The sequence below is a fragment of the Vombatus ursinus genome, unplaced genomic scaffold (assembly GCF_900497805.2).
Source record: "Vombatus ursinus unplaced genomic scaffold, bare-nosed wombat genome assembly UNPS02014812.1, whole genome shotgun sequence".
Lineage (NCBI taxonomy): Eukaryota > Metazoa > Chordata > Mammalia > Diprotodontia > Vombatidae > Vombatus > Vombatus ursinus.
The window spans coordinates 13,161,143-13,180,300 of NW_020954590.1; the positions used below are offsets into that span (position 1 = coordinate 13,161,143).

Genomic DNA, 19,158 nt, shown 5'->3' on the forward strand with positions numbered 1-19,158 from the left:
AAAATTCTTTAGGGTAGTAAAACTAGCAACACAATTCAACTGATGATTATCTTACTATACAGTCCTTGGCTGTATTAAGTGGCATTTCAGAAACCTAAAAATATTAATATAGCTTCTAAAAGCATTTAGCAAAATAGAAAGGCATAAACACTGAGAAAAATCTAACTTTGAAAGTACCCATATATACAGGGTAAGATCTTGAGATTTTGATTGAACCAATCCAATTAGTCTTTAAACATACCTCAATTAAATTATATGTGCAAAAGGATTAGATGTCAGGATGTTTTTCCAAGTATGGTACTCTCCTTGTTAATCACAGAAAATTTTAAAAATAGCTAAACCATTCAATTTAGAAATCTTTTAAATCACCGCTCTAAATCAATGGTGTTAAAACTCAAAAAGAAACAGATCCCTGCCTCAGAAAACTACAAATTAAAATTATCTATGTTGTATTTTTATTTATTTTGTTAAACATTTCCCAATTACTCAGGGGTTTTGTGGGTTCAGGTATTTCCTAGGCTATTTGTTCCCCACAAGGTTGACACCTCTGCTCTAAATTTTAGAATATTACAACACTGAGGTTTCAGAGATGGGAACGCTGAGGCCCAGAGAGGTATTATTTATTTCAAATTCAGTTTGTTAATAGAATACTTTTATGGATATTAACATGTAGTTTAAAAAATAAAAGGGTTATTTTATTTTTTTTTACAAATATCTATATAAACTCTAATAAATTTGAAACTAGTAGTAAATTGAAAGGTTTTACGATATGAGACTGTTCCTTCCCCCAGCAAATGGCTGGGGGAAGGACTTTACATTTCATAAACCCTATTCTGGGGGGAAAAAATTGTTGGTTTGCATCAGTGATTCAGCAATAACTCTTTTAATGAGACAAGGATGATTCTGAGCTCACAGTAAACTGAAGATATAAAAAAAAAAATCAACTGCTAACTGGAATAATGTTGCCACTTTTTATTCATAAGGGGTGGGGAAAAGAGGATAGCCTTTCTCTTCCAGTTACAGTGAGAAAGTACAGGTGATTCTAGCACTTCTGCTCCTCACCCATCAGGCCTACCCCTCTGCAGGCTCTACACCTGTAGATTATGTACTTGAAGGCTCAGGATTGGCTACACTGGATGAGAAATATGAGGATAAAGAGCAAAAGGCTCAAAAAGCACCAAAGTATCAATCTCAAGTCTCTGCAGGACTGTTGACTCTTGTCTAATCTGACCTTTGAAACTTGATACCCCCAAATCCCTGAATTCGATTTATAAGAGATTAGAGCCAGAAGGGATTTCAAGAAGCCATCTAGTCCAGTCCCTTAATTAAAAATATGAGAGGTTAAATGACTTGTCCAGGGGTCACAAAGGTAAGAAGTATCAGAGTATGTAATACTTCTAGGTCCCTTGCCTCCAGAACCAGTGTTCCTTCCCCTATACCAGGCTTTTACACAGATGCAGATAGTGGGGAAGAAGCCTGCTACACAGTTGGGAGGTGGGTGTGGAAAGGGGGTAGGGTAGGGGGTTTATTACTAGTAATGAAGGAAACTTGCTTTTTTGCCTTTTAGGGGGAATGTGAGACCACATCCAGGGGAAGATTTTCTCCATTAAGATGGAGAAGAATAAAAGTCACCATCACTGTCATGACTTTGTGGAACACAGCCAGCGAGTGAGATATCCGAGCTATAGAAAACTGACAAATGGAAACTAGAATGAAAAATGCATGAGTTAAATCAGGCCAGGACCTTCACTGAGACATGCAAGTGACTGAAAATAATGAACAAGGAAGCAGATGATACTAGACCAGTCCTTCACGGAAGTCTTTAGCCATTGATTCCTATAGTACAGTTCGGCTACAGAGGGTCTGTGTTCATGCTTTTACTATCTCATTAAAAAGCTTGGAGGTGTTTGAGTCCCAACCTATTTTTGTGGGGGGAAATTAGAAGGACACTATACTATGCTCGGTCAGGAATGTAGATGCTATTGTTTTCATTGCTTTCTTTTTAATTTCTGTACCAATTAAATGTTTTACCATTTCAAAAAACAAAACACAGTAAATTATAAGCTTATTTATGAAGATACAGTGACTGAAAAAAAAAGTACCCTATAGCATCAGTTCCTAAATCCTACTATATTAGAAATTACATCAAAAAGAAGAATTTTACTTTATGTAAAAAATAAGAATTCTTACAATTACATCTATGTTTTTGTTTGAAAAGTTTAGGTGAGTTATTTTCTTCAAATACTGTGTAATATTCTCCTCTTTTTTGTTCTTTTGGTTGGCAGTTTTGGCAACTAGATCCAGTGTGAGTCGAACCATAATTTCTCAGTAAAGTTTAATTCCAAGGTAAAATTAATTTCATATCATCTCAAAAAGCAATTGCAATTTTTCTTATGATTGGCTTCCTAAAACTTAAAGAAAAACAATATTAGTATGGTAATTTACAGGAAAATTACTCTTTGATATTTCCTTCAACAAAACTTATATGGCAAAAAGATATTGTTTTTAAAATTTGGTTTTCCTCCTATCTGTATCATCTACTGTAATATGAGAACAACATTTGTTTTATTCTAGTGTGGTGAATAGGATCGTTAAAAATATAATATTTGGACCAACTTCCCTTTTTTTTTTTTTTTGGCTTGAGAAAAATGAGGCCCAAAGAAGTTAAATTATGTAGGTAAGTTATTTTGTCACATTTATTTTGCAATAAGAGGGACTAGAATAACCCAACTACTTTTGTATGTTACTTCAATTTATAAAACAATTTAACACACATTATCTCATTTGAGGCTTACAATATCCCAGCTGGGTTAAGTAACTCAACTATATTCAATGTAAGCCCAGATTTACAAATCAGAAAACTGAGTGTCACAGAAATGACTTGCCCAAAGTCACACAACTAATAAAAGACAGCCTGGAAAATGTGTTGGATCTGAAATCAAAGGACGTGGAGATCAAAATCTAGCTCTGCTACTTATTCCTCATATAACTTGAAGTATGTTACTTCATCTCTCCACGCCTCAATTTCAATAAAGTATAAAATGAGGGGAGTAGATTAGGTGACCCTTATCGTCCAACTCTAAATTTTGAATGGTATGGCTGAGCCTAGGGCTTCTAACACTCAATCTAATAATTTTTTTAATTAAATCTCTGGTATCTTTATTTAACATATACACTATGTAAGGTGCACACACCAATGAAATCACGAATTTTTCAAAGTGTGAAAGCATACAGTAAGCAGTATGTATTCTTATATTCACTGTTTCAACTTGGAACATATAAAGTCTGCTTAATATGGAAAAGCTAATGATGGAATATGTTTTTATATGTGCATTAACTTTTAAGATAACTAATTGCTGTCAACCACCCAAGAAGAATGTCTATTTAGGTAATGACGGTCCTGCAGGATTTCCTTAAGTGCTTTATAATATTCTTATTAAAACTGCAACAAAACATACAGGTTACAGTTGAGTAATGTTCCAGGCCATGTAATTACAGGAGAAACATATGCAGCTGGAACCTTCAGTAGGTGAAATCCTTAATTTGTATAGGTCAACTGGTGAACTCAGTTATGGTGTATTCTACAATGAAACTCAAGGTTCAGTAAACAGTATATGGTGGAGTTCAGTAAAGAAAATAAGCAGTTTACAATCATACCCTAGAAACATATATATGTATGTATACATACATATATACATATATATGTATACATACATATATATATACACACAGTTTACTAAAACTGCCTAAATACTATCCACATCATTAGAATATTCAGAATGTAAAATTTAACCCACTTTAGTACAATTATGAGCAAATCCTTTCAAGATAATAAAATCCCCATCACAGACCTAAGAGGATTTTTACATCAAATTTTGTTTGAATCTTAGTAAACAAATCTGGTTCCTGCTTGTGAAGTCATTTGTATAGCAAAATACTCTGTTTCTAGGAGGAAGAATTTATTAATGGTTATATGATGAAGTTTCATGTCAACAGGACACAATTTGTAGTTTTTCACGGCAAGGTCGTGCTAGTGGCATATAGAGCACTGAGTCCAACCCCTCATTTTACAGATAAGGAAACTGAGGCTCGGAGCGGGTGTAAATTACTCGTCCCAGAGCTACAGAGCTGTGAGGGGGAGCCGGGTCTCGTGGCTCTTTCCAGGCTCTTGGGGTTCGGGGCCTGGGGAGAAGAGGGAGGGTCGGCAGGGGGACCACCCGGGCGTCCCCTCCCCCCAGGGGGGCCTTTCACTTTGAACTCCTCGAGGCTCGCCCGGCGGTGAAGCTGTGCAGCTGACCCCCTTCCATTGGCGCCCTCCTCCCCCATATCCCCACAGTCGTACCCACCCTTCTCGGCCCCCCCCCGACCCTTGCCCCCCTACCCCCCCGGCGGCTCCGAAAGTCCCTGAAGATCACATCTTCTAGCCCTCACCGGAAGGCTCCCTCTCCCGGGAGGCTTCTCCCCTTCTCCGCCTTCCTCGGGAGGCTTCCTCGAGGACTCTTCCCCCGCCCGAGGCCTGAAAACCGCCCCGTGCTCCGGCGCTTCCAAGATCTGCGGCCGTTTGTTTGTCTTTTCCGGGACACAGCTCCAACGCTACGGCCGTCTTCGCCACACCGGGCCGGCGCGTCGCCATGGAGACGGGACGCTGACCAGCGCGTGCTGACTCCTAGCGGGGGCCGGGCGGTATCGCAGTGCGTGGAGGCCTCGGGTGTCCGGGCCGAGCCTCTCCGGGTGCCGCGGCCCTGCGGTCTCCAAGCGGGCGGGGGGAGAGTTCTGTGAGCAGCCTCCCCCCCCCAACAGGGTCCGGGCGTCTCGCCAGCCCCTCGCGGTCGTGAGCGCACGAGATCTAATAATAAGGTTTTCGAAGCGCTTTCCTCGCCACAAACCTCGGAGGCTGGACCGGGGAAGCTCGTTGGAAGGATGAGTGAAGGGAGGTCCCCGGGCTTTGCAGGGGTTTGCTCTGGTCACACCTGAGTTAATGAATGGTTGTCGGAGCTACCGTCCCGAGGTCTCCCGAATCCGTGTTTATAGGTGATCAGATGAATTTCTCAACTATTCAGAGCTCTTTCTATTGCGGTCAGAGAGGCTGAGACTCCTCAAACACTGGAGTACAGCAGTCAAGTTGGCAAAAAAGTTTATTGTTGCGCTTTTCAGCGGGCAAGGATTCTTAAGGAATCCTTAGAATTAGAGAGACTGAGGATGGAGCTGGGGTTTATATGGAAAAGGGCATGGGAAAGGAATGCCAGGAACACTGATGAGGTAATTCAAAGGTCCAGGTGTCTTTGGGAGCTATGGATGGGAAAGTGTAGGGAGTATGCCAGACAGGGAGGGAGATGACAGAGGTATGGATCTTTGCAGTCTGGCAGGAGGAAGAGTCCTTGGGCCAGAAAAGACACCCCCGTCTCTCTCTGTCCTGAGTAGAGAATGCTCTGCAACAAGGGAAAGCTTTCTCACAAGACAGGAGCTTACTAAGGAATTGGGAGGCTTCCAAAGACATGATCTGAGGGCTGGGGCCTGAGCAGCCCAGCACTCTCTCACCCAGCTTTGTGTAGCTGCACCAGAGAGAGAGGTAAGGGTCGTGCTGGGGCCCATGCAGGAGTAATTGCTAGGCACAGTGTCCTTGGGCTAGGGAGTGATTGTCAGAGACAGTGTTTCTGAGGCTAGGGAGAAATTGGGGGTCCAAGCACAAGCACTCAAGCACCCCATCATTTCCACTACAGAATAGAAAATGTCATAGATGGTATTGTTATCAGAAAAGGCAACGTCAGTAACTATGACCTGGGTCCCTACTTTTTCCATCTCCATAAAACATTTGTGAAAATGGTTTATACACATACATAAGTTAGGATGGGAGCTCCCTGAGGACAGGAACTCTTTTTTTTTTCCCCATGAGAAGAGGCAGTCAGGGTTTTGCGAGCCATTTTTCACGGTAATTCACGTCTTCACAATACTATTGACTGCTGTAAGGAAATTCAAGATTCTTCTGACTTTTGTTTGTTGATTGCCAATAACAAAAAACAAAACAAAACAAAACAAACATCGAATTTGATTCAGTCTAGCAAAACACCAGAACAGGATGACTTCCAAGCATATGTTAAAATACTCAAGATTTCCTGATAAATGAAAACCTGGAAATAACTTTAGCGATCCTTTGATTGTCAGTAACGAAAGAGACAAAGGAAATGTTAAAGAATGCTTGCTAAAGATGGTCATCTCTGTCAGAAAATATGAAAAAGAACAAAGTAAAAAGTGCACAGCAGAGAACAAAAGAACTTAAAAGGAAGCAAAGAAAAAACGGAGATCTCGGAACACAATGTGTAGTATTTGTCTTACAGGCTTTCTTGGAATGGAAATTTATTGCTGTATATTTTGAATCCTCTCACGTTCTGCTTTGTACATGGCAGTGCTTTTTTTTCTTTTTTTCTTTTGTATTTAAGTTTTAGTATTTAAGTTTGTTTCTTTTTCTTTTCTTTTTGTTCAGTTATATACGCATGACTGGAAAAAGAGGTGGACCAATCACAAAGCAAGACAGGTGGTCAGTTCAAGTCTTACACTTTGCCATCCATGAACATTTTTATTCCTTTCCAGTTTTTTATAATATAGGGTTAGGGACAAGATTTGTGATTTTATTGGGATAGAGAACTCCCAGATGAGGAAACTTCTACTAAGCAGGTTATTAGACTTTTATCAATGATACAATATGTGATGAAAACACATTTTTTCAATTGTCAATATCCTAGGTGAAAGATTTCATTCATGCATAAACTGTAATTTTATGTAATGAAAATTGTTTTCTTTTTTTTGATCACATATTCCTTGGCTTGGTTAAGCACTACTATTAATACTTTTGTATTTGTGAGTCCTTTTCTTTTTCTGAGTAGAGTGATATCACTGGGTCAAAAGGTACTTGTAATTTAATGACTTTTTGGACATAGATGAAAATTGCTTTTCAGAATGGCTAGGGCAATTCATGACTCCACCAACAATGTATTAGTATTCCTATTTTCCTGTAGTCTTTCCATTATTTGTTATTTTTCTCTTTTGTCATCTCTGCCAATGTGATGGGTATGAGATAGAATCTAGGAGTTATTTTAATTTGCATTTGTCTAATTATTAATGATTTGTAGCATTTTTTCATATGCTAGTTAATACCTTGAATTTTTTTTTTTCTTTGAAAACTGCCTGTTCATATCCTTTGGTGTCTATTGTAATATATTTGAATTAATTCCTTACATATCTTGGATATGAGACTTTTATAAGAAACATATTGCAAAAATTTCCCCCAGGTTCCTGTTTCCCTTCTAATATTAACTGCATTCATTTTATTAGTGTAAAACCTTTTAAATATTATGTAATCAAATTTCTTCATTTATTATTTTGTGATTCTCTCTATTCCTTGTTTGGTCATGAACTCTTCCCTTATCCATAGATAGGAAAAGTAATTTCTTCCTTGTTCCTCTAATCTGTTTATGTTACCTTTTATTTCTAAGTTATATATCCATTTAAAGTTTATTTTGGTATATGGTATAAGATGTTGGTCTATACCTAATTTCTGATAGACTGCTTTCCAGTTTTCCCAGTAGTTTTTATCAAATGGTGGATCTTTGGGTTTATTGGAAACTACGCTACGCTATGTTACTTCCCTAATTTGTCCTACTGACAGACTTTTCTATTTTTTTACCCATACAGTAGTATGATTTGAGATCTGGTACTTCTAGGCTTCCTTCTTTCCCACTTTTTTCATTATTTCACTTAAGATTTTTGACCCTTTTGTTCCTCCAGATTCATTGTTATGTTTTCAGTATTTATAAAATAAACCATTTATACCCAGCAATAGCACTTCTAGGGCTATATCCCAAAGAGATCATACAAATGGGAAAAGGACCCACATGTACAAAAATATTCATAGCAGCTCTTTTTGTGGTGGCAAAGAATTGGAAATTGAGGGGATGCCCATCAATTGGCGAATGGCTGAGCAAGTTGTGATATATGAATGTGATGGAATACTATTGTGCTATAAGAAATGATGAGCAGGCTGACTTCAGAAAAACCTGGAAAGACTTGTATGGTCTGATGCTGAGTGAAGTGAGCAGAACCAAGAGAACGACGTACACAATAACAGCCACGTTGTGTGATTTGATAAACTTAACCCTTCCTGGCAATACAAGGATCTAAGACATCTCCAGAGGTCTTGTGATGGAAAATGCTATCCACACCCAAAGAAAGAACTATGGAAGCTGAATTACTATTTTTTTTTCTCTTCTGTTGACCTTTGTTTCCTCTTTCTGATGGTTCCTCCTATTGGTTTTAATTTTACTTACAACATCACTAATGTGAAAATATGTTTAATATGAATGTAAATGTAAAAAAAAATAAACCATTTACCTATGAAATATTAAATGGCCCAGAATAAGGCCTTCAGATGCACTGGGTACATGCTTTGTATCAAGGATTCATGGAGGCATCTGGCCTCAAATTACACATGATGGGAAGGCACAGACGCTTGATGGAGGGAGTATCCAATTCAAAGATACCACAGATATATGGAATTATTGAAGCACTAAGTGGATCAATCAACAATTAATCAATAAGCATTCACTAAGTTCCAGATACTGTGCTAGGCACTAGAAATGATGGTCCCTCCCACAGGCTTTCTGTTTATAAGGTCCATCTTGTCTCCATTAAGATGCTAGATTCTTATAATCTAGCCACTGCTCTGATTCTTAAAATCTAGCCACTGCTTACCCATGTTCAGACTCCTTAAGAGTCTGTCTAATATGGCGGATGTTCTAATAAACCTTGTCTTTGGCTGAAAGAAGGGTTAGGTTGAATTCTTTCGGTGTGTTGTGATTTTGGGGTCCCAGCACCCCTAAGCCCCTAAACTGCATCATTTTGGTGGCCCGTATGGGGAAACTGCCTAACCCCAACTTCTTCTCCAGCCAAGACTGGAAGGTATGTAAGCCCACACCCCCCCTTTCTTGCTATACTGCATGGTTGGAAAAATTGAATTATCTGAATCTAAACAGAGCTAAGGATGTTTTATACTCTCAAAGTTGGGCCCTAAATCTAGTCCCTGCTTTGTATCTGGGCCCTGCAGTCTTTTCTGTCAGATTTGTGTCTTCTAGACTCTACAGGCCATTCACCTACAGTTGGTAACAGCCAGCCAATGTCCCCGCATTGTTCCCTGGATGAAGCCTGTGCTTGGTTCCAGTCAACCTCCTCTTTGGGACCCCCTCAAGGCAGGGACAGCACTATGCCCCTTGCCAGCAGGAAGCAGTTTCAGAAGCCAAGACCTTCGCCCCCTACTCCAAAAGAATTTGGGTCCCATTTGTTTGAGGGGAGAATGATGGGATTGGGATCTGGTCCCCAGAAAGGAAAAAACCTGGACTTTCCCACATGGCCAAATCTCTAGCATTCGCCTGAGGTTATAATCTCATCAACTGGCCTTTCATTGTGGCTACACCCAATCTCCCCTCCATTGTCTTACCCCTTTGTATGGCCCCTGGCCATTTCCCACCCTTAATCCTAGCTAGGCTCCATTCTCCCTTGGCCACGAGGTCCAGGTCCCAGGAGTTCTGTTCACCCCAGCTTACTGGCCACTCCTAGTTCCCTCCCACAGGCTTTCTGTATCTTGTCTCCATTAAGATGCTTAGATTCTTATAATCTAGCCACAGCTCTGATTCTTAGAATCTAGCCAATAGCCCATAGATGCTCAAATTCCTTAAGAGTAGCTAATATGGCGAATCTTCAATAAACCTTGTTTTTGGCTGCAAGAAGGCTTGGGTCGAATTCTTTCGGGCGGGACCCGGGTGTCGTGATTTTTGGGATTCCAGGACCCCTAACCTCTAGACCGCATCAGAAATACAACTATAACAAGTGAAACATTTCCTATTTGCAAGGAGCTTATGTATTATTTTGATTGTTTGGGATTAAACCTGGCCAATCATTTACCTATTTATTCCCCTTGGTACCAATATAATGTCTTGAACATAATAGGCGCTCACCAAATATTTTTGAATGAGTGAGCCCTATTAGTTAAATAATTGGGCTGGAGATAGGCATTGGATCTGTGGTTTCATTCATTCATTTTTCTATAATAGTCTTAGGGAGTTGCCTAGAGAATTTCAAGAAGAATGGGTGTAATCAGTGGTTGAAATATAAGCTCCTTGAAGACAGGGACTAATCAGTCCTTTTTTTCCCCTTTGTATCCTTAACACCTAACTCAGGGCTTAGGACATAGTAGGTACTTAGTAATACTTTTTAAAAAATAATGTGGTTGTTTTATTGACCAGTTTTGTTTGGATACACCATATAAATCCCACAAATTCACAATCATGGTGGATTTATGGGAAGAAATTGACAAGAATGTCGTAGGAGGCATGGAAGGGTTATGATCTGTAAATCATACTGGAGGAGGTGGTGCTCACACTAATGAGGTTATTGATCTGTCAAAGTAAGTTACATTGAAATTCAAATTAACTTTTTTTTTTCAGCCAGAGACAAGGTTTATTAGAACATCAATCTGAGTTGGGTGAGATTTAAAGAATTCGCCATATTGGCCAGACTCTTAAGGGATCTAAGAATTTGTATCACTAATGCAAGTGGTCCAGATCTTAAGAATCTGAGTACCTTAATGGAGACAAGGTGAATCTTATATACAGAATGACTGTGAGAGGGATCCAGGAGTGGCCAAGTAGTCTGGGGTGACTGGAGGAGGGGTCTAAGGAGGATCTGGATGGGAGTGGCCAATAAGCTGGGGTGACTGTGAGGTAACAGAACACCTGGGACCTGGACCACTCCCTCTGGCCAAAGGAGAATGGAGTCCAGATAGGATTAAGGGTGGGAAGTGGCCAGGGTCAATTGGGAGGTAACAGAATTGGGAATTGGGTGAAGCCACAATGAAAGGCCATTTGGGTGGATAAACGGCCTAAGGCAAACGCCAGAGATTTGGGAAAAGTTCAGGGATTTTCTTTTTTGGGGTTCAGATTCCATCCCCATCATTCCCCCCTCAAACAAATGGGACCTAAATTCTTTTGGGGTAAGGCGTGAAGGTCTTGGCTTCTGACACAGCTTCCTGCTGGCAAGGGGCATAGTGCTGTCCCTGCCTCGAGAGGCTCCCAAAGAGGAGGTTGATTAGAACTGAACACAAGCTGTATTCAGGGGACAATGGGGGGACATTGGCTGGTACCTGCTGTTTGCTACCAACTGTAAGTGAATGGCCTGTAGTCTGGAAGACACAAATCCAACAGAAAAGACTGCAGGGCCCAGATACAAAAGAAATATAAGTGTGAGAGGCCCATTAAAATAATTTACATTTGACCTGCAGGATTATCTGATCTCCTCACTTTTTCAAAAATTTAAGTAACACTTTTACAAGTAGAAGTTTTCCACTCCTGGGTTCAATAGTTACACAAATGAATTTGCCAAGAGACTGACTTTACTTCAATTATCACTGAAAGTCTCCTCCCCACACAAAACTGAGGATGTTTCTGATTTAATTTCAGTTGTTTGGGGGTATTGAATGACTACACATTCAGGTCAAAGCGGCAAGATCTCCCATACTTGCATTGATCTTTACTGACCACTTGCTCTGATTATAGAAATTTGCACTAAAAGGATAGAGCAGGGACAAGATTTAGGGCCCAAGTATGACAGGATAAAATATCCTTAGCTCTGTTTGGATTCAGATAATTCAGTTTTCAAACTATGCAGTATCAAATTCCTTTTCAAAGGAACATAATGGGGAAACTGAGCCAGTAGGATCTCATCTTAGACTGAGGCTAAAATTGTCCTCTCAGCTTTTCCCAATGTAGACTTCCCACCAGTATTGTTGAGGTTTAGGGGTTTAGGAGTGCTGGGACCCCAAAAATCACAACATTCGGGTCCTGCCTTAAAGAATTCAGGCCAAGCCTTCTTTCAGCCAAAGACAAGGTTTATTAGAACATTCGCCATATTGGGCAGACTCTTAAGGAATCTGAGTAGTGGCTAGATTTTAAGAATCTAAGCACCTTAATGTGGGGAGGAGATGGTCCTTATATAAAAACTATGGGAGGGATCTAGAAGTGGCCAAGTAATCTATGAGGGACTGTGGGATTTACAGTGGCCAAGGGAAAATGAAGCCTGGATAGGATTAAGGGTGGGAAGTGGTCAGGGGCTGTAGGGAGGTAAGACAATGGAGGGCTAGGCTAGGTTAAGGATAACAGAGAATTGGGAGATTGGGCTTCAAAGAAAGGCCAGTTGATGAGACTGTAGCCTCAGGCAAAAACCAGAGATTTGGCCATGTGGGTAAATCCAGGGTTTTTCCTTTCTGGGGTCCAGATCCCAACCCCATCAGTATCACATTATCTCTGAGTAGCTTGTGGCATTTCAAGATGGTGGATTATTGATTACTGATGGATTATTATGATCCACCAGAAAATTTAAAATAATTTATACCGGTCTCATGAGTTTTTACCTCAAGTAGCATGTTTCACTAATCACAGTTTAGGAAAAACTTTTCCAGGATTTACAACTCAAATTTAAATTTGTCTTGGTGTGAAAAGCCAAACATTAGAGATTATTTCCACATACTGGCAAATTCTCAGCAGGCTATAACCCAAACAAGCTTTTGGGCAAGTTTATACATTAAAACAATAACCAACAATAGCCTAATTGTTCTAATGGTAACCAAAGTATGAAAAGTTGCTTTGTTGAGGTCTAAGGTTTAGGGGTGCTAGGACCCCAAAATAACATACAGGCCCTGCCTGAATGAATTCGATCCAAGCCTTCTTTCAGTCAAAGACAAGGTTTATCAAAGATCTGTCATATGGGCTAGACTCTGAAGGAATCTGAACATTTGTGAGGTATTGGCTAGATTATAAAAATCTGAGCCCTCGGCAAGACTCGTAAGAATCTGAGCAACTTAATGGAGACAAGATGAATCTTACATACAGAAAGACTGTGGGAGGGATCCAGGAGGAGAGAATCTTGATGGGAGGGACTGAGAGGTAGAATGGAGTTTGGATAGGATCAAGGGTGGGAAGTGAAAGGGCTAGGCCAGGTTAAGGGTGACAGATAATTGGGAGATTGGGCATAGGCCAGTTGATAGGGTTATAGCCTCAGGCAAACTTCGGAGACTTCCTTGATCAAGTGGGAGAATTCAAAGAGAATCCCCTAGACAAATGGGACCCACATTCCTTTTTGGGGCGAGGGGCTGTAAGTAAGGTGAATTTTAGTGTGTGTAAAGTGCATTTTTTGTTATTCTTTCTTAGAGTTCTCTTCCCAGGATTTATAACCACAACAATCTCTGCTTCCCAGGTGTTCGATATGAGCTCTCATGATCACAGTTCAAAACAGTTTCTACTGCTCAGTGGGAGGTGATATAGGGGTGAAATGATGTAAAATTGTGAGGCTATTACTGGCAATATGCTTTCGTTGTCTGTTGCCTTATAAAGCAAATGGGCACTGGTCAGTGACTGGGGATCCCCTTGGGGTGAATGTGTGGAATGCTGTGCATGCCTTGATTGGCCCCCATCAAGGCTTGGGAGGGGAATCTGTGTTTGCTTCAACTAGCCCCCATTGAGGCTTGATTTAGGGGAGTGCACAAGTTGTGCTGGTCTCGATTGGGGTAGTTGCCCCCCCTTCACACTGACCCCTGTGAGAAGGGTTGTTAGGGAATGCTGTAGGAGTTGGTGCTCCTGTGGGAGCAAACTCCCTTTGAGAAGACTAGCCTAGAATAAAGTGAGCTTATTTAACTCCTTATTATGACTCCATTCCTGACTAGTAAGAAAGGTGTTAGAAGCCCTCCTGTGTCTTCTACTTAAGAAATGTCATAGTTGGTGTGTTCACCTGTCTAACAGGGGCAAAGGTCTCTGCTTGGGCTTGTACCCCATCAGCTTAACATAATTGATACAAAAAGTTCACCAGTTTGAAACTTGAAACACACCCATTACCAATCAAGTGACTTCAATTTTGTTAAATGCGTTTCCAAATTACTTTACACAGAGAATCAACATCTCATCATTAACAGTTAAAACTACAACTTTAAAAGAGCGTGCTTACCCAAATTCTGAGGCTAGCTTCTTTACCTTGACCCATTCCCCTTTCCTCTCTCCCCACGGCTGCTGAGGGTTGAGGTGGGGGTAGGGGATGAGAAGGATGTGCTGAACCTGGGTGATGCTTCCAGGCAAAGGTTGCCCCAGGGCCAAGGCCATTGCCAGTGGGGGCTCAAGCTGTAGCTGCTGCCCCTCCCCCTCCTTCCTTTTCCCAGGTAGGGGAGGATGAATTTGAAAGGGGGGGGTGTGTGAAACTCTCTTCTCCTATGAGATGGGTTTACAAAGATACCTTCTTGACTCAAGGAAAGGGAGTGGGAGAAGGGAGTGACCAGGGTTGTAAGGAGGTTTTCAAACTCCTTAATGATTGATCACAAAACCTCCAGAATCTGCTAAGATGTTTTTAGTTCTAACTGTGGAAGCTAACTGTAGCTTCCATGAAGGAGGATCCAGGGGTGTAGAGGAAAGGGAATAAGCAAGCTTCAGGGAACCAAAAAGCACCTGCAGTTTTCCTAATTCCCTAGCACTGAGAGAATTGATAGAATTGGGCATACACTTCCAGATAGGGCATCCATCCTTGTCCACTACGCTGTGAAAGGTATACCCAGGGCTACGGCCTCGAACCGAACCAGTGGACCGAGAGCCTGAGCATCAGGCCGAGTGTGAGACAGCCTCGTAACTGTCTGCTGGAAAAGCACCTCCAAGCCTTCCTCGGTTCTTGGAGAGCGACCCCAACTGCAGACAAGAAAGAGGGGGCAGGCTTACATACCTTCCAGTCTTGGCTGAAGAAGAGTTTGGATTATCAAAATGTTGAGGTTTAGAGGCTTAGGGGTGCTGGGACCCCAAAATCACGACATATGGGTCCTGCTCAAATGAATTCAACCAAAGCCTTCTTTCAGCCAAAGACAAGGTTTATTAGAACGTTTATCAGGGGTGGGTGAGATTTAAAGAATCCGCCATATTGGCCAGACTCTTAAGGAATCTAAGCATTGGTATCACTAATGCAAGTGGGCCAGATCTTAAGAATCTGAGCCTCCAATTAACTTTCGGAAGAATTTCAGAAAGATTTCTTTTTTTTTTTTTAAATATCAGCACTGGATTGTGAATCAGGAGTCTTGTGTTCCAAAGGAAGGAATTTCATTTCTCTGGGCATCAGTTTCCTTATTCGTAAAATGTTGGAGCTCAGACTAGATGATATTTAAGGTCCATTCTACCATTAAAGTTCTATGATTATATTCTGGAAATTAATCTTGGACTTAGATCTTTCTTAGACACAGTTATCTCTCCATGACTGCAGGCTATGTTTAGAGAGGTTTAAGTTACTAATTTGGTTAAAAAAATATGAGACAAGCTTGAGAGAAAATATTGACTCATCATGAGCTGAAATACAATTCTTGCCTATTGGGACACTGTTAAGTAATCATCTGTTTACTCTCCAGTGCAACAAAAAAATCTGGCAAACTATAATAGATTATTTCATACAATATTTGGAAAAATGACATAAAATATACTAAAATTTACATAAGCATTGGACACATTTTTAAAGAATGTTACATAAACTTACTGAGAATTTCCTTTCCCCAAGATGCTTGTTTTAAAAAGATTTTTAAGGGCCTATTTAAAAATAATCACACTTGAATTATCATGTAATATTAGAGAGAAATTTACCTTCAATGATTTTTATATATAGAGCTAGCCATCAGATATTTGTTGACAAGTTGCCCTGGCTGTCCTAAGCACTTGAGCGCCATCTGATTTCAATGCTTCAAGGTTTGATTTTCCTTGAGTGGGTGCTCTCTTCACTGGTAAAGTTTATGGTCATTGTGAGTTTCTGTAGCTGGAAAGAATCCCCAGCTGTTTGTCCCTTCTTGGGTAATAACGATCTCTGAATTTAGTGAGGATGATCTTTGGACAACAACAGGTCACAGAACTTTTTTAAAGGCTAGTAGGATCTGTTAGAACTTTGTGCTGACATAGTCATTGAGACCCCAGGGTCACTTCTATACTATTTGTTATGAAGCATTAGAATTTGGCTTTACTTCTATATCATACACTTATTATAAAAATAAACATTTTAAAAATGCATTGAGGTTAATGATCTTTGGATTGTGCTGGTGGACTGGTGGCTATTAGAGGCAGGCTTTATTCCCAAATCTGAGATTGTACTCCCATGCACTGGGCAAAAACCCAGAGGGTAAGAGGTAAGAGATCAAGTTCTGATTGAAGGGAAAGGTAAGAAGGTAAGCTTGGTTGGAAAGCTGTCAGACAGCAACATTTATTGATTTCCTGCTATGTTTACAACACTGTAAATGGTATGGGGAGTGGGGTTAGGGGCAATACGAACATAATAGAAAGACCCAATTTTTGCAGTCAATAAGCAAGATATAGTTGTAGATCTTAGTCCCATTCTAGATTTTGTTGCCACAAATGGCTTTGTTTCATGAGCAAACATATAAGAGCATATGGACTGGAGTCTCAAAGTATGGACAGAGGGGCAGGCTTGGATGGGTTTTGATATTCATCATTGGAGGGAATTGTCTTAGCAATGAGATCACAAATCCATTTGAGTATTTGAATTGGGGAGCTTGCATTTGTGATATGCCCCATGTGGTGCATACAATTTAGTACATAAATCTTAGAGAACTCATTCAATCTGCAGAATGAAATGAATACAATCAGAGCAATTTCAATAAAGACTACAATAATATAAAAAAAAATTTTGAAATACTTAAGAACTCTGATGAAAGCTGTGATTCATATTGTGATTTCAGAAGACTGGTGATGCAGTCAGCATCCCACCTTTTGGCACGGAATTTTTGGACTAGACATAATAAGACATATAATTTTAGACATGGCCAATATGTTGATTTGTTTTGCTTGCCTATATATTTTTATTATAAGGGGGTTCTTTAATGAGGGTGGGGAGGGGATAGAGTTCTTTTGAAAAGTTCCTGGGACTGTACTCACTGCTGAAGGGTTTGCATTTTGAGACAACATATCAACCCTCTGGTTCTAAGATGGGCCTGACTCAGGACAATCACTTGGCGGAAACTATGGGTCCAATACTGAAACAAAATGAGATAATTTTAGGTCATTCAACAGTTAACAAAAGGAGATTTACTTAGCCATAATAACTATAGCAACTAACATGTTGGGTCCCCAGAGGAAGGTTACTTAAGGGAGTGTAACAGCAGCTGTAAGTTCTAGGTTCCTTCAGTCTTCTCTATGAGTGCTTCTAAGAACCTTTTATGTTAAGCGTTTCTTTTGTGTGTTGGAAGTAAAACCTGCCCCATACTTGATTTACATTATGCAATGAATATTTTTCTATTCTTTGACATGAGCCCAATCAAAGTGGCCAATGGAGGCATGGCTCTTGGAGTATGAGCAGCGTGTTCCAAGTGATATCAACCCATGGGGAGGCTTAACGAGACTTCTAGAAGTACATGGTACAGAGTGACCCTTTATGTCCCTACTTCAGGGTCTGTGAAGGTATCCTATTGACTTACTGTGGTGTGGTGATGAAAAAAAGCCTTTTAATTGACTAGTAAGCTAGAGGTAGTGTGTATACAAAAGGTGTGAGTGAGCAGAAAGAATTCCAGGTAACCTTGCTCTGGGAACCCAACCTGTTCATTGGAGTGTGGGTTTGGAAAGTAAACCCGGAGCTTCCATGTGCTTCATAAGCTTTAATTAAATCTTCATGGGGTTGAGGGGTGTGTGGGGCTCGGTGGGAACCTAAAGAGCCAAAAAGTATGAGAAAAGGAGTATTCCTCCTCCTTCTCAGGCTGAATGCCTAGGTCCAGAGTACTTATGACTGAGAGCTGAAGAGGACGCAGCAATTTTATTGCTGTCTTGTTAAAATTAATATATGCTTAAAAGAACTCTACATAATAAAAGTTTGCTTTCTTATATAATCCTCTCTTGTTCTTTGTACATTAAAATGTTTTGAGTTTCCTTACTGAGAGGAATTCAAATTCCATTCACTTCAATTCAATTTGAGTCCAAAACATATTGATTAAGTATCAATCTGAGAAGCAATGTGGTCTACTAGAAACAGTACAAGACTGAAGTCCTAAGATATGGGTAAAACCTGACACTGGCGTGCTTAGTAGCTGCTGACCATGTCAAGTCTGAGCTTATTTTTACCCTTGTAAAATAAGGATAATACTTGTATTGTATACCATGTAGGTTTGTGAAGAGTGCTTTGCAAACCTTAAAATATTATATGTGGGGAAAGCTAGGTGGTGCAGTGCATAGAGTGGTAGTGCTAGAGTCAGAAAGACCTGAGTTCAAAATATGACTTCAGACACTATCTGTGTGAACTGAGGCCTGTCCCTTAACCTCTGTCAGCTTTAGTTTTCTCATCTGTAAAATGAGGACACACACTCACACAATGATGTATATTTGTATATATAAAACTTCATCTTTACAACCACCCTAGGAGGTTGGTGCTATTATATGTGTGTATATTTATATAATTTCAAAACAATTAAATAATTTAAAAATCAAAGACTTTATAAAGACATAATTTCATGTCCTATTTCAACAAAAAATTATTTTCTCAGGCAAAAGCCTAGAAGTTGAAGTAGGGATATGTGCCAAAATGCTCTGACTGAAAACAAAAGAATTCTTGCCATTGATTCCTTAAAAAGAGTCCCCATCCCAAGAAACATCTATTGAAACTAATTCTTTTGTAAAATTGAAGCATGATAAAACATTTTCTTGATAAATAGATAATAAATTTCCTGACTTTTGGTAAGAAGGATCATGGCATAAACTGAAGTCAGAAAGGCATTGATTCAAGTGCAATGTCTTGCACTTCCCAGACCCATGAACTTAGGCAAATTATCACTGAGCCTTCCAGGACACTAGGCAACAACTCTCTAGGATTCTAAGAATAAGTTTAGATGTATCTAGAGTTTGAGAGCAGTTTTCATTAATGCTTTATTATAAGGTAGTTAAGACAGAAGAACCTAACAGACAATTCTAAACTACTATGTTTAATATTTCAAAGATGTGTTCAGAGAACTAGTGAGAGACTGATTATTGAAAATTATTGTTCCAGTTATAGTAAAGGCCTCATTATTTTGGCTAAATAGAACTTCATTTATTTTAAACATTAGCAAGACAA

At 40.0% G+C, this 19,158-nt stretch overlaps 1 protein-coding gene across 1 annotated transcript in view; it reads right to left on the bottom strand.

The window, feature by feature from the left end:
* The window catches only part of LOC114054225 (protein phosphatase 1 regulatory subunit 42-like), a 47,041-nt gene extending 42,521 nt beyond the window's left edge, over positions 1-4,520 (bottom strand). Inside the window, exons 1-2 of the mRNA XM_027877398.1 lie at positions 4,432-4,520; positions 2,191-2,411 (exon numbers count right to left, since the gene is read on the bottom strand). Of these exons, the coding sequence (XP_027733199.1) occupies positions 2,191-2,319 (129 nt within the window). The 5' untranslated portion in view covers positions 2,320-2,411; positions 4,432-4,520. The remainder of the gene's footprint in view (positions 1-2,190; positions 2,412-4,431) is intronic.
* Between the last annotated feature and the right edge of the window lie 14,638 nt (positions 4,521-19,158).